This window comes from Drosophila serrata, unplaced genomic scaffold (assembly GCF_035046125.1).
Source record: "Drosophila serrata isolate PLE 108 unplaced genomic scaffold, ASM3504612v1 contig_233, whole genome shotgun sequence".
Taxonomy (NCBI): Eukaryota; Metazoa; Arthropoda; class Insecta; order Diptera; family Drosophilidae; genus Drosophila; species Drosophila serrata.
Window position 1 is genome coordinate 59,197 of NW_028257131.1, and position 16,450 is coordinate 75,646.

The window sequence follows — 16,450 nt, forward strand, 5'->3', positions numbered from 1 at the left end:
CAGACCAGAGAGAAAGAGAGGGATTTTATTTGACTGGAACAACGTCGAACGAAGTGCCACCAACTTATCCATTTTTGGGCTACTTTTCAATCACTGAAGACTGTATTTGGCTATTTAAAAATGAGTTAATTTTCCGCTAAAATTAAATTGATCTGATCTGATTAAAATTGAGTGTTAAAACCCTCACTGAATAATTACACCAGTCCCTAAACATACACACTTAAAGTTGATTCACCTAGCTATTTCATTCTCCCATCTGTTAATACATTTTACCTCCTACATGAGAATTTGACCCCATGTATGTAAATTCTACCCCATATTTTGAAAACAATATCCAAACATCGATAGTATCGATATTTACTGCTCTGACGTTTTGTCATCACAAATCGATAGCGCTTCAATGTTTTGCCAACACTAGTCCGATAGATACATTTGTGTTATTGGGATATTTGTTTCTTTGGAATACAACTTAAGTTGATTTGTTGTGCTCGCGTCCTAAAAATTTTCCGGTTGTTTCCCCAAAATTTTAAAATAAAACGATAAAAACGGAACAGAAAATAGCTATAAGCTAGTTGCAAACTTCAAAAGCTTTTCCATTTTCAAATACGCCAGATATAGCTGGAATTAAGCTAAACTGTCAGCTCTTACCAGTTGGACGCAGAGAGATTGAGCTTACGTTTGTGATGTTTTGTCAGCACTAGTTCATAAGTTCACGTCGTACCGCTCGGCCGCGGAAAACGGAAAATACTCTTTTGATTTTCGACGAAAAATTCGAGGCACCAATAGGAAATGGCTCAAATAACTCGGAAAATCAAGTATCATATTTTTTTGTGAACCAAGATCGCGAAAAGGAAAAATACGATCGGTTGCCGTTAAATTCCAAGTTAATTAGTTTCAATTAGGCAAAAGAAAAGGATTACAACAGCAACAAAACACAACAACAACAACAACAACAGTGCGAGTGAACGAAATGGAAAGAAGCAAGCAGCAACAACAGCAACTGTGAGCAGTGATCGCGTGTGTGTATGAGTGTATGTGTGTGCGATTGTGCTGGAATGGAATGCAGTTACGAAAAAAATAAATAATTGAGAGCGCCGCTCGCTCGCTCTCTGTCTCTTACACGCGCGCGTTCGCCCGTGTGTGTGTATGTGTGTGTCTCCATTATCGGCGGAGTGAAAGAAATGGAATGAAATAAAAAGAAATGTCTTTGCTAATGTAAACAGCGCAAAGAGAAACCCCCCGAAAAAAACGGCAGAAGCAGAGAAAAAAAAGAAAAAGCGCGCGTCGTCGGGTGAAAAAAAAAAATAAAATCGAGGTTTTCTCAGACTCCACTTAAAGCAAACCGGGAGAAAATACTACGAAAATGCCGAATCTACAACAGACAGCGTCGCAATCGCAGCATCACCTGCATCCCCATCACCTGAGGCCCCAGCCGCAGCACCACCAACAGCACCAACAACAACACCAACATCAACACCATCAGCAACACCACAGCGACTTTCCGCTGCCCGATGGCTGGGATATAGCCAAGGATTTTGACGGCAAGACCTACTACATAGATCACATCAACAAAAAGACCACCTGGTTGGATCCCAGAGATTGGTAAGTGTATTAAGGGGAAAAATATCTAAAATAAAATAATTTAAAGAAAATGAAACCCTTCTTGGAGCCTGTTAAGATACATAATTTTCTTATAAGAACCATTATTATTATTTTAATTTTTCCCCAGTTTTATAAAATTAATTATTTAAAAAAAAACCAGATAATTCCTAGATAGTATGTACATACATATTTCAATCCCCTCGAGTACTTAAACCCCCTTTGTTTTCCTTAATAAGTAAATATTGGACATAAAACGCAAAAGGGTACCAGGGATCAGGTGAGAGAGCAGCCGCTCGCTTAATCAGGAAGCTTCAGTAAACAAAAACAAAAACAAGAGCGGTGGACTGAAAAAAAAACCCATATAAATTCCGATTCCGAACCGGAAAGAAAAAGGTGCGTGCTGCAGCTGTGTTTGTGTGGCGAGTCAGCGAGTGCGTTTGCATGTATTGTGTGTGTGTGTGTGTGTGAGGAAAGGAATGCGATCGAGAGTCAAGAAGCAGCGGCAAAATAAATTACATATTTTAAACAAGGCGAACGGGCAAAACAAAACGGAACGAGGCGGGGAGGGGAAAAGACTTCAAGTAAACATTCCAATGCGATGATTAAGACTCCAAATATAACTGAACTGAGCTGAGGAGAGTGGCAACAAACAAAAAATGAATTGTAAACTAAAGGCGAAAAAAGGCAGGAAACGCGAGCGAGCGAGAGAGAGAGAGAGAGAGAGGTGGAGAAACGGAGAGCGGGGGAGAGTAAAAGTTAAATAAAGCTCGGTGGAATGATCTGCAAATACAAAAACCAACAAACTCATACGTAATGAGTGCAAGAGAGCGGCGGTGGAGAGAGAGATAGAGAGAGCGTGCCCGAGATACCACATCAGGCCATGTATCTCATAGATACATTTTAGTTTGCCGCTCGCTCACATTTTTTTTGGTCTTGTCTCTAGCTCGCTCCCTCTCTCTCTCTCTCGCCTTACCCATAAACAATTGCAAAATGTTCGTAGGAATTTTTGCAGTTTCGAAATAATTGATTTCTGAAATTCTTCGCCTTCTCTATCAATTTATACTCTTTTTTGTGCGGTTCTCACTGCTTTTAAGGCATTCTTATTAGCATCCTATAAATTATGTAAATTAAATTATGCTTATAGATGTAATTACTTGAGTATAGTAGCTCAAAAAATAAGTTTGTTTCAGTTCTTATGATTTTCCTCTATTCTTTTTAAGCACTTTCTTCAAAAACTGTAAGGTTTCTACTTTTATTTTTAATAGATAATTACCTTAAGTGTTTTTTAAGACCTTTCTAGCTTATTCTGATATAAGAGGACTCTTGTAAATATATCTTAAAGATATTTAAAACACAATATATTTCTGCAAGGGAACTTTATCGCATTTTCCTTAATACTGCTTTTCTTGTAATTGTGTGTATGTTTCTTTTTATTTTATTTGGTGTGAGGCTGTGTGAGCTTCACGCTTTCAATTAACACAAACATTCCCTTTGTTTGTTTCAAATTGCATGGACATTGTTCAAAATGTTTCACTGAATTAAAAGCCGAACCGTTTCGAGCGTTGTGGAATTTCAGTATTTCTTTCCCATTCTCCGTTTGCCAGTGAAAATGAAACGAAACATCTGCGCATTTGTTAGGGTTATGCATCAAGTGGATTCTGTATATGCACACATGTCGCAGGAATGTTCCTTTAGAATGCACAGCAAAAGTGGCGATCTTGTTTGTATCTGCGTTCTCGTTTCAGGGTTATCCAGGGGATAAGAGCCTTTAAAATGTATAAAGATCTCTTATAAGAGATCTTTATGACCATGTATTTTCCCTATAAATTAGCTAGGGGATACAAACGATAACGATTCAACTCACATTCCCAATTTAAATTCAACAATTTCAATATAGATTTCACCATCATTGAGCAAACTGAAATATTTCAAGTTGCTCGCTTCCTCCACCCTTTATTGGTATTTTGCAAGTCTCTTCGCATATTTTTAACCGAAAATTATTTACGCTTTTCGTCATACATACGTCGTGTATACCGCTCTCAATGTCCATTGATCGATCGCCGACGCTGCTATTGAATTTTAAAAATTGCTGCCGGTAGCGCGCAAAAATTCCAATAAACCATAAATAAATTTCTACAATAAAGCGAAGCGAGCCAGGCCTCGGGCGGCCTTTAAAGGCCTCGCCACGTTTCGAGCACAAAATGGCCAACAGAAAATCATAGAAAAATAAATATCTATTCCAATATACGCGGTATGCAAGGTCGAATTGCCGATACCCTTGAAATTCGACCGATAAATTGCTTGGGCTGGGCTATATAGCACACATTTTCTAAGGCTTTTCGTTGGGCTAAATTTAGGCATAGAATGTTTTGCATGTATAAATGTTTAAATGTTTGCTCAATAAGTAAGATAAGTTTCGCTGAATTTCCATTTGTTACACTATGTATCACTTTGTTAAACCCAATGACTTTCATGTCTCAAAGTTATTTATTTCCCCTTTAAGGATTCCGATGCGATGACAAATGTCATGGAATTTCCATTGTACATCGTATTGGACTTAATAAATGTTTCACTTGTTTGTACAGCATTTCGACAACGGGTGGTATTTTTTTGTGATTTTTTTTTCGTTGGTTGCCCTCTCTTTTCCCTGTTTCTTTTTTTGTATAAACAAAAGTTAACAACGACTTGACTTGGCCATGCGATTTGGCATTTTTTCGCCGCTATCTTCTTCTTGATTTTCTCATTTTTTTGGCCAATTGTTTAGCCACAAACAAGGCGGCAACACAGTGGAATATTTTTGTGTGCGTTTTTTTGGTTGTTTTGCTTTATTTTTTGTGTGGCTTAGACACAGAAACGTGTTTGGTGACAGTTTCTCGATCTATTCACAGCCGGCCACCAAAAATAAAATAATCGAAAAGCTTAAAGCAAAAAAAATATAGCTACTAGTTTGGGGGATAGAGTTAGTGACTCGAACTCAAACTCAAACTCGAACTCGTTTGTTTTACATAAACTCAAATCGCCGCCAAAAAGGCCTAGCGAAAGCGCTTAACGATTGCTGTCATAAGTCGGACAGAGTGGCGCCAGCGGCGGGGGCCGATACTGAAGTATCTGCATCCGAGATCGGTAGCGAAAAAAAATTATAATAAAAAATATAAGGAGGAGATACACAGAGAAATAAGGTTAAAAAATCTATATTCTTCAGTGGAAACTGAATCTAAAGTCTAGAGATCTTTGAAGATATTTGTTCTCTGTGTAGTCAGCTCTTAACCAGATTGTGGAGCGTTCTAATTCCACCTGTGGCATTTTGATTCGAGAACGAATAATCGAGCGGTTGGAGTGATTGGAGCGATGGATCGTTGGATCGATCGACCAATTGCATAAAGAAGGCAAATAGGGGAGAGGCGTGTGTGTTGCATGCGTGTGTTAGCTGGCTGGCATTATGCATTAGATGTGGCGATTTCCATCCAAGTCAAAGCAAACTAAGAAACAAATTTGCATAAAATTCAATTTGGCTTTTCGCAGCAAAAGATGCCAGCACATGTATCTAGATATATACTCCTTTATATATATATAAATTTATATAGCTGCTCCGTAGCTCTGTACATGTATAGCAACTTGGAAAGCTGCAAAACGGCATTTTTCATTTAATAAATTGCACAAGGCAATGCAGCAGCAGCAGCAACAACAGCGGCAGCAACAGCAGCAGCAGCAAGAAAAGTGGAAAGAATGCAGATGCAATTGCCGTTTGCTGCTGCGGCTGCACCTACAGTGATAATTGCCACAAAAACGATATCAACACCCATTTCCATTTATTTAAGTATTTAAATGCCATATAAAAAAAGCAAAAGATTAATTATGACATTTCTGTTGTCTTCAGTTAAAGTATATAGTTTAAAAATTGAAATTGCGAATAGTTATTTAAAGTTGTTTATGTTTATGTTGTGAAACCTCAAAGATTTATATTACTTTCGATTAAATTTTATATGGTATGGTTATACTTTTGGAGTTTGTTATAAATAAATATTTTAGGTTAGTTTAAATATTACTTTTAACTCATAAATAGAAAAATAAAAAAGCTTTTCTTTCTTAAAGCTTACTTGATGGTTGGTTTAGCGTTTATAAAAATTATAAATCATTATAGTTTGTTACCGTTGCACTTAGTTAATAGCCACTGTATGCGGGCAACAGATGCAGATACACAGCAGCAGCAGCAGGAGCAAGAGCAGCATGCATTGCATTTGTGCAACAAGTATTTCCACTTAACAACAACGTCAACGGGAGGAGGCAGCAGCAGTTGTTGCTGCGACTGTTGCTGCTGCTGCTGTTGCTGTTGCTCTTGCTGCTCCCTGCTGCAACATGCAGCAGTCGAAGCCGTGATTACAATTTGATTACGCGCATGAATGCAACGCGCGGCTTTTGCCAGCAGCGGCAGAAACATTTTCTAGTTTGCTGTACGCGGCCCGAAGCGTTAAAAAATATTTTCTTTTGCACTTGCAACCAGCAGCAACCGCAGCAACTGCCACTGCAACGGCAAGAGCAGCAAAAGCAAAAGCAGCGACACTCTCTGGCCAAAGATAGGCACATGGGTACATAATGTATCTGACAGATACATAAACGAACTTTTAGTCGGTCCTCTGGCACCGCATGTTTTGCCCATTTTAGCGTCTGTTTTTCCACCAGATCTGCTGCTGCTGCTGCCGCTGCTGCAAGTTGCCACCAACTGCCATCTGAAAAAGTTGCAACAACTTCCAGCCAACGACAACGACCACGTCGACGGGATCTGCAACGACTTTTCCTGTCTCGCACTTGTTGCATGTCAGTGGCGACGTTCTTCAGCAATCAACACTTGTGATTTTTATCAAGCATAATGATTTCCTTTTCAACATGTGCTAATTAAGAGGAAGGCGGAGGAAGAAGCGGTGGTTAAAACAAGCAAAGGGTTGCCTTGCCTTGCCTTGCCATTTTACTCTGACAGATAAAGACCATTTTGTTGCAGGGGGTATAATTTTTTTGTATGTAGTTAATGTAAAAAGGATGGAAGTATTTACTCTAAAAATACTGGCACCTTTTAAATATATATAAAATAAATAAATGAATAGGCTCAAAAATGTTTTTAATATGGTATCAAGTTAGAAGAAACCCATGATATTATTTTTATACTATTCAAATCTTACAATATTCACGGTGTATCCGCACCTTAGACTGCCCCAAGTGATTGTGACTCGGACTAGCCCTCATTTTTCGCCATTATTTTCTGTGTTGGTTTTTTATTTTTTGGTCGTGAATCTCCTCCAAGTGGCCAGCATATCGATTTATAATAATTCAGCTGTCATTCGCGCAGCTGAACAATTTTTCACTTACAGAAACTGCAGACGTGAGCAGAAAATTAAGTTACTCTACGCCCGGCGATCGTTTTTTGTATTTTTTTTTGTTCATGTTTGGGGAGACGTGGATAGGGCAGCGATTCTGGTGGCTCTCTGGTCGTCTGGGTTATTACCGGCCGAGGTTGTGGCTCGGAATTGGGATTCAGATTTGGATTTGGCTTTGGTTTTGGCTTTGGCTTTGGATTTCGAGCTGGCTGCCTGCACGCGCGATCCCCAGGCGCATTTTTTGTTTTTATTCGCTAATTTTGCTTCTGCATTCGTCTGCAAGCTGCACATGGAAAAATATATATCTTATAAATATATATCTTTGCATAAATGTCTAATAAATGTTTTAATATGTCCATCTTTAACATTATTGAACTTAAACCTATTAATGGTAAATGGTAAAGATACATTTGTATATTGTTGGAATGGGAATCAAATATTTTCTCTGTGTGGACGATTTTTGCCATATGCTGAGCTGGCTCTTGACTGATCGTGATGTGTATATGTGAATTCCTGTGTGTATATATGTATATCATGGAAATCTGTGCAAAGGTAGCAATTTTCTTCCATGTATGCAGGCAGCGGCTATGAAAAATAATAAACCAAGTGAAATGAAACGAAACGAAATTAAAATACAAGCCCAGGAATGTGCATACTCAAGATAAATCCACTCTGATGTACCCTGTTTCTTGTAGAGAGCAAGGGGTATATTAATTTTAAGCTATCCTTATTAGGTACAGTAGTTAAACTTATTTATTCTTTAATTTTCTTTTTGAATTACTATAATGTTACATCTAAAATAGAACAGAAAAATCGTATTTATTCTAGGGAATGTTGGTAGCAAACCTTAATAAGTTGGCTTGAATAGAAGTACACTTCTAAACAAAAACATGACCATTTCAAACCTGAAATACATATTTTAAACCCTCTTTGAGCATGTGTTTTATACATATATGTTTTTTGCAGCTGTCTACAGAACAGAGATATAATCCAAGCGAGGAAACCGATTTATAAGATTTTAATCTGCTATTTTAAAAAACACTTTCCCATGATCTTGTCTGTATTGGGTTATAAGCCTTAAACGAGGGAAGAACTCCAGAGGAGGAGGGGAGACTCATCATCTTCATCTTCCCTCTCGCATACCGACTTAATCGCTAGCAATTAATTGCCCTAATCAGGCACTGGACACGCTCGGTGTGTGGACACAATGGCATTCGCTGTAATCAGCTGTTCCTAGAGTTGCCATGACTAAATAGTTTATGGCCTAACCAGAAATCTACACACAACTCACACCCCACCACCACATTGCATTGGAGTCAGAGTCTTAAGCCGGGGATCTTCTTCAAAACTCATCCCCAACTCGGTCCCTTTTGTTGGCTGCACGAAACTTTTGTGTGTTATTTTTTTCAGTAGCACTTTCCGAATGCCATTTGAGTGCGCATAACACATATTCTTAAAAGTCTGTGTGCCCCAAAAACAGGGAGAGATGCAGATGAGTCTGCGGGGGGCAATGCGATGATGAGGCTTATGGCTGCGGACTCTGCGCGCGGGCGCACGCGCATTTTGTATGAGAAAGACCTTCGCTTAATAACCTTTCAAGCGGGTATTATGACTATGAGCAGATGTTTGTCAAGAAAGTAGTTGAAATTACATAAAAAGTGTAGTTTTTTAATGATTTTAATGTATATTTGTTGAGGAATTGTTCTTATATAACTATTAACATTAAGAATATTTGAACTTAATAATGATAAACTTTGGAAATTATAAAAGAATCTTGCTTTTACTTAGTAAATTGTTTATATCCTTTCCATTTTATTTAATAGTTGACTTATATTTAAAGTTATATATAATTTATGATAATAAAATTAAATTGAATTAAATTTATCTTTATTTCTTACTTACAAGAGTACAGATAATTCGTATTTTCCAGATTAACTTTTCTTCTTGCATCTCCTCTTTCTGTTGCTGCTTTTTTTGTGTGTTGTATCTTTTTGAATGCGATGCAGGCGGCTGCAGGAGCATAATTAACATGGAAGGGGCTGTGGCTGTTGCTGTGGAATGTATCTGAATCGGTAACTGTGTATCTCGTAGGTGTTCAAGTTGTTTGCTGCTGTTCGTTCAACTGTGGAATTTCGTTTTGTTGTCGAATTTATGGCCTAATGAAGTGATAAGGCAGGCAGAACGGGAGCGAGAGAGGGAGCAGCGAGACCATATGTGGACTTTAGCTGTATATCGGCATTCCTGGGATGCCACTTGAACTGTATATATTTCAATATGTATCTGTGGCTATAGCTGTGCCTTCGCCTGGCTGTATCTTTTGCAAAGTATCTTTTGTGTGCTGTCAAAATGTTTACCACAGCGCATAATTCATTCGGTCGTTTCTTCGATTCGTTTTCTTTTCCTTTTTTTTTGACTCTGCGCGCATTCTTGAGATATTTAAGCTGGAATTTATTGGTTTGTAGGTCAGGGCAACAGCTCGATCAAGGAATGCTGGCCAAAGGAATGCGCGAAAAAGATCTTTTCGCAGATCCCAATTTCTTAGTTTGCGATTTTTTGTTTGTATCGGTTTTTTTTCTATCTTTGTCACACGCCCATTTCAAGCTAGTGTGTGTGTGTGTGTGTGTGTGTGTGTGTGCACTCCACATAGGATGCACACGCTGCACATGGCGCATTGGCACATGGAAAATGGTTTGGCCAACAAAAACCGGCTCACAGAGCGGGAGCGGCAAGCAAGGAGGGCTGGAATATAAAAGAAAAAGAGAGAAAAAAATGTTGATTAAACTGCTTAAATGCGCAAAGCTGACATTCATGTCAAAGCAACTGACTTTGCCTCCGCCTCCTCCTCCCCCTGCCGAGGCCTGCTGCAAAATATGTACATAAATAAGAACATTTTTATGGGCTGCATGTTGCTTGCCGTCCCCGGCAGCAAAAGCAACAAATGCTGCAGCAACAACAACAGCAGCAACAGCAGAAAATGTTGCCAAGCTCTTGGAATGTTTGCCAAATACAAAAAAGCAGGGCGTAGATTACATAGTAGTAGATATGTACATACATAATTACACTGAACAAAATATAAATAATGTTACTTTTTTTTTTTTATATTTTATGAAAATATTAATACTTTTTACAACGAATAATGACAATGATGCAAATCTTTGAACTTATTTAACCCTATTACTATTTATATTTAACTTTTCACAATGCTTTATTAATGCTTCATTTATTAATATTATTTTATTGGAAAAAATATTTGTTTTATCTATTTTCAAACTTAGAAACGACATTTAAAAAAGAAAGATTTATAAACTTGTATTTTAATGTTTCCTTAATTGATTTGCAACAGTTAATATATTAACTTTTAAACTTTTTGCAACTTTAATGAAAACTATGTTAAATTTTAATAATAAAAGAATTTTCCAACCTTTAAATTGTTAACTAATCAACGTAAAGTAGGGACATATCTTGGACGGAGCATTATTTTTTCTTGCAGTGCACGTATGTAATGCTTTTGATACATACATTCGTAGTTAGCTTTGGCATTTAAGGCAATGCTGCGCGCATTGCTTTAATAAATGCATGCACTCACACACAGCCAAACAAATTGCATTCAATTGGTGCCGCTGCCGCTGTGAGTTCACAGCAACTTTGAAATATTTTCCAACAGCAACAACAACTGCAGTACAACCCCATCGCTGTCGCTGTCGCTGTCGCCGTCGCTCGTAGTCGTCGTCAGCCTATTTCCAAACACAAAATGCATTTACTTTGCCGCACTCTGGCATTCCCAACACGCCCCCAATGTTCCCTCGCCCGCCACTCGCGGCGTTCGTTCAACTAGCGACTGCAGCGACATTGCTGCATAGTTTGTTGCTGCCAAATGCACTGGGGGAAAAAGAAGTTGAGATCTTGTATGGGATTTAACTAAGTTAAATGAAAAATGTTTTGGATAATTTTACTTAATTTTGTAATTCATAATAAATAGTTTTATCTAAAAATATTTAATTAATTATTTTTGATATGAATTATTTTATATGTTACAAGCAACATATTTTTTTCTCCGTGCATTGCTCTCTTCTCTCTCACAGCCAGCGATCGCAACCATCTTGTGAGTGTGTGTGTGTGTTGCTGTTGCTGGCATTTTTTCATGTTCTGTTTTCCGTGCTCCTTCGCACACATTGCTGCTCTCCCTCTCTGTCTCTCTCGCTGCTGCTGCTGCTGCTGTTTTTGTTGTTGTTTCATAGCGTAAATAGCAAAGTTGCCCGTACAATTTTAGAAGAACTTGTCAAAACCGCATTCCTGAGCCGCAGCCATCTCTCTCGCACAGCCGCTCTCCCGCAGACTCGATCTCGCTCTGCTTTGCTGGAGGCAAAGGAGGCAAAGCAACAGCAAAAACAACTATTGCTGCTGCAACTGCAACGAGTTATTTATGCATGTTTGTTTATTTGTTTGCTCCACAGTAAATGATCATGCACACACATAGACACGAATACAGATGCAGATACACTTGGTGTGCGCATCTGCTGCCGCTAATAAATATTTTTATTTAATTCTTTTTTTTTTGTCGCTGCCAAGAACAACAAGAATATACATATATCTAAATTGGCTTATATAATGCCGATTTTTGTTTTTCCTTATTGGTAGCGACACACGCGCCCGAACTTCCAGATAAGTATCTTTTAATAACAGTATGCAAATGTATCCGCAAGATAACCGGAACTTGAAGCCGGCTGTAAAATATGTTTTTTTCGGGATTCTGTTCTTGTTTTTCTCTTTTGCTCTTACAATAAATAATGTTTTTATTTATTGAGTTTACAATTTATTACATTTACATTTTATACATTATTTGAAAAGCTTCTGAATCATTTATATTTTAATTGATTAAAAAGTTAATTAACTTAATAAGACATCCTTGTTGGCATTTTTGCATTAATTTTTATTTTGGCATTTTAAAATATTTATTTCTTTTTTGTTTAAAATAGCGTTAGAATTCCCAAGTGGGAATTCATGCTGAACATCAAGGACAAATGCTTAAGTTTCTTCTGAAATAAACTTAATATTTTAGACTTTTAAAATGTTTCTAGGCTTGCTTAAACCTTTATTTTTATTTGCTTATATTTTATAATTATAAAAAAAATAAAATTTAATTTAAAATTAAATGCTTACATTGTCTTGAAAACTTTAAAACTTTTCTTTTTTTCAAGCATTCCACTATTATTTTAGTATCGTTTCACTTACTTATCTTTATGATCCGACCCTGACCGCCATATTTTTATACACGGCAACATTAGAACGCAAAACCACAAAAATAAAAAAAACCGAAAAGTAGCAGCAGCAGAAAAAAAACAAAAAAAAATTCTTTAATCAATAAAAGCCAATCGGTTATGGCCAGGCCCCAGAGCTACAGTAAGAAAAACAACAACAAACAGACTAAAATTCCATGGTATGCCACGAGCGCTTACCATAAAATTGGAAATCTTTCAAGTTCTTAGCATTTGAATTTCGGGTGTATCCGTATCTCTGCGTTTGTATCTGTATCTGTACTTGTGTGTGTGAGATAAACAAACAAATAAACAAACCAGAAAACGATATCTTGGAATTTTGTTTCGTTTCGAACGGAACGCGGATTTATATAGAAATTATTGTTATGGCCAGAAATTAGGGAGAAATATGAGGCGGAGGAGGAGGAGGAGGGGGGAGTAGGAGCTGAGGATGCAACCCAAACAGCAAACAACAAATTTGGCCACATTTTTGCATACCTCGCCAGCGTTAGCGGCTCGCAACAATGAAATCTTAAACAAAAGCATATTTATTTATAAAACAAAAGGCGAACAAGACGACGAAAAGAGCTGGCAACAACAAAATAAATGCGGCAAATAACAGAAATGTTAATTGGCCCATTTGACATGCGGCATTTTTTCGATCCCAACATTCCGTCGTCGTTTTCGTTGCGGCACAGCTTTCATTCTGCCTTCTTTTTATTGTTATTATTGTTATTATTATTTGTAGACAATGTTGAAAAGTATTTTCATGTCTGAGAAAAAAGAAATAATGAATAAATATTTGAAATAATTTTGGCCATGATGTGAATTCCCAAACTGTCTGCAGAGCAGCAGTATTTATTTATAAAAACTATATTTCCTTTGCGTTTTGTTTCGTGCAGAGAATAGCCAAAGTGTCTGCGAAAAGCAAATTGAATTTATAGGTGAAAATATCAAAACAAAATTTGAATAGAAAAAAAGGTGAAGGTCTATAATTAAGTATGGAATTTTTTCTTTTGGCAAGCTTGCTGCTAATTTCATAATTGGGGGAAGACATTAAATACCCAAAAATAAACATTATAGATAGTAATTATATATAACTCTTGAAGCTTTGATAAATTTGTAGAAATACGTCTAAAAGAAGGTAAGGTTTCCCTGGAAAATGTATCAAAAACATTGCATAAGAAGATAAATTCTTAAGATACACAGAATTCCCCAAGTTTCAAGCAAAGGTATATGGGATTTATGAAATATCCCTACTAATTCATAAAATGTAATGCAATTTTGTTGATCTTGACAAGCTTTCTTGTGTTTCCATTGTTAAAAAGTAACTTTTCCAACTTGCTTGGCTCTCACAATTAACCAAAGGTGCCTTCCTTTTTTTTTCTGCTGTCTAAAATGTCTAAAAATTCCCATCAAAATATGCACACCCCTCCCCTCCCGATCCAGATATGTAAGTGCATATTGCATATACCATATATATATATATATATATGCATATTTTTCCCCCTTTTTTTGCTGTACATATTCTCAGTATTCTGGGTTCAATTCGCACACACACGACCCCGTGTCTGGAATGCGGCCCCAACACAATGGTATGGCATGGCATGGCATGGCATGATGTGGATCGGATCGGAATGGAATGGAATGGCATGGGGAATGGGGAATGGGAAATGGGGATTGGGGAATGGGGGAAAACCCTCCCCCTTTACCGCTCAGTTGCATTATTGCGGGCTAAATTCTATCAGATACGATATAACACGAGTATGACGATCGGGCGAATATAATTTCGTGGCGGAGAGACTTTGACGTCGTTTGCCCGTTCGCATTCACGTTTTGCAGTTGGATTTTTCGCCTTATTATTTCAATATATTCGATATATATACATATATATATGTATGATCCGTCTATATATCGGTGTACATACAAACATATATGCGATCTCTGCTCGCTGCGAGTGAGCAGAGCGATCGCCTCGCTCGGCGCACAGTCGCTTGGTTGCTCTGGTATGTGAAGGTCGCAACAGTTGTTTTGTTAATGACAGAGTACAACCACGATCGACGGGGGCCAACAACTACAACTACTTATACTACTACTACTCACACACAAAACATAGCACAACAACACCACAAAAGAAAACAAAAAAATTCACAGAGGAACACGAGATGGCTTACGGCTAAAAAGCCAAGCAAACTTTGAATTAAGTTTGCAGAGAGAAGTGCAGTCCATCTTTTTAAAGAAATAACAACTTAACTAAGGGACATATATTTCATGAGAGCAGGGAATATTTGTTTATTAAACTGTAGGAATATTCTTTAATATGCTCATTAATTAGCCAAAATATATAGACTATATATCTACTCTAAATAAAGTATTTAAACGTAACAGATATGATCATCCGAATTGTAACCTGACATCAAGAACTAGCATTAAAGTTATGAAATGTTTTACGAAATTGTATGTAATTATTATCCTTTTGTTAAGTCATTATTCCCACATAAAAAACCTATATTTTATATCTATTCAATACATATTTTCTTTCTCTGTTCTCTGTTCCTTGGGCAGAAAAAGTATCTGTCCGGCTCTCTTGGCCATGTATTCTCTATACTTCAGCGATTCCCGGAACCGACTAATGTCAGGCCAAGAAAAATGCACAGGTGGACACTTTGAAGTCTGAAAAGTTTCACAAATAAAAACAAAAAAACAAATGCCAGAAACCAAAGCAAAACAAACTTTTTGTATTTGTTCTTGACGCTTGCCAAGGTTCCTTTCAGCCAACACACACACACTCTCGAATTTAGTGGGAATTTTTGGTGAATTATACATATGTACATATACATATGTAGGTTTAGTTAGGATCGTATCGGATCGGTTGGAAACATTTTGGCATGTTCCATGTGGGCGTTGCGAAGCGACACGAGAAATGTTTCCGAGTTGTCGTGTCCAATTTAAATCTTTTATAATGCGCATACCAAGAATTTTTGTTGACGTATTGAATACCGTTTGCATATTTCTTTAAAAAAAAATAAAAGGCGAAAAGGAAATTTCCCCCAAACTAAAAGCCTTTACAATAAATATTTTTCCCAGGTAATGTATGAGGTAATAATTTAACTGATTAATGCCAAATAATCGTATGATTTTCTTGCCGAAATAATTCATTCACAAAAAAGATTTGATTCACAGCTGAATTTTTGATAAGAGAAAGAGTGAGCTTGATTGATTGATTTAATCGCTTCATAAATATTTCTTAATGGAAACTTTAATCTTGATAATAAACTTAAAGGTTTTTAAAGAACAACAAACAAAGTCTTTGATATATATATTTACATAGATGCAAATAATGATTGCAACTCTGATCTGCAAGCAGTAAATAGAATTATAGCAATAAGTACTTTCTGTATTCAATTATATCTATACATGTTTTAACATTTATTGATCTAAAAAAGTTCAAAACGTATCCCAAAACGGTTTAAAAGTGTCAAAATACTGCACAAGTAAATCTTAAGAGGTCGATCGATTGCAATAAATACTCAAAAACTGCAAGAATTCTTTGAATTTTTGTGTATTTCAATTTTTGGCAATTACTACACAGTGCCTGCAAATAGATTGCTACGAGCTGGGCAAACGTTAAGGCAAAAGCAAACGCCCGTCAACAGGTCATTAAAAATCATAAATTTCAATTTAAGTTTATTTTGCTTTGGCTTTAGCTTCGGGATTTTGTATTTCAGATTTTTCTTTTTCTATGACGAGCGAGTGGGCGCTGCTCTTTGCATACATTTACTTACTGTTTGTTTGTCCATTTGTTTATGTCCATGTATAAATTCTATGAATTTTTTAATAGTTAATTTGTATGCAGTCGGTGCGCTCAGCTCATGGCGCAAAAATTTATTTCAATTGTTTACTTTGGAATTTATGGCAGACATTTTGTGATTTCGAAATGTGAAAAACTAAAAAGCAGCCATCAAGAGCTCTGAAGATGGATATAAGTCGTTCGTTCTGTATTTTCCCTGCCCCTTATCATGTGTTTTTCTATCGTGACTAATGTGAGATCGACCATCGACCCACTCGAATCGAATGGATAGTCTCCGGATTCCAAATTCCGAATACCAAAGTCCGTAATTGACACCCACTTGCCGCCGAGTGGGTTTTGAGAAAATGTTATGTGGGGGAGGGGAAACGCAGAAACAGAAACAGAAACCCTGAAATCCATGAATCCCATTGGCC

At 37.1% G+C, this 16,450-nt stretch overlaps 1 protein-coding gene across 1 annotated transcript in view; it reads left to right on the plus strand.

The window, feature by feature from the left end:
* Positions 1-416: 416 nt before the first annotated feature.
* The window catches only part of kibra (WW and C2 domain containing protein kibra), a 28,882-nt gene continuing 12,848 nt past the window's right edge, over positions 417-16,450 (plus strand). Inside the window, exon 1 of the mRNA XM_086830236.1 lies at positions 417-1,602. Coding sequence (XP_086686362.1) covers positions 1,364-1,602 — 239 coding nt within the window. The 5' untranslated portion in view covers positions 417-1,363. The remainder of the gene's footprint in view (positions 1,603-16,450) is intronic.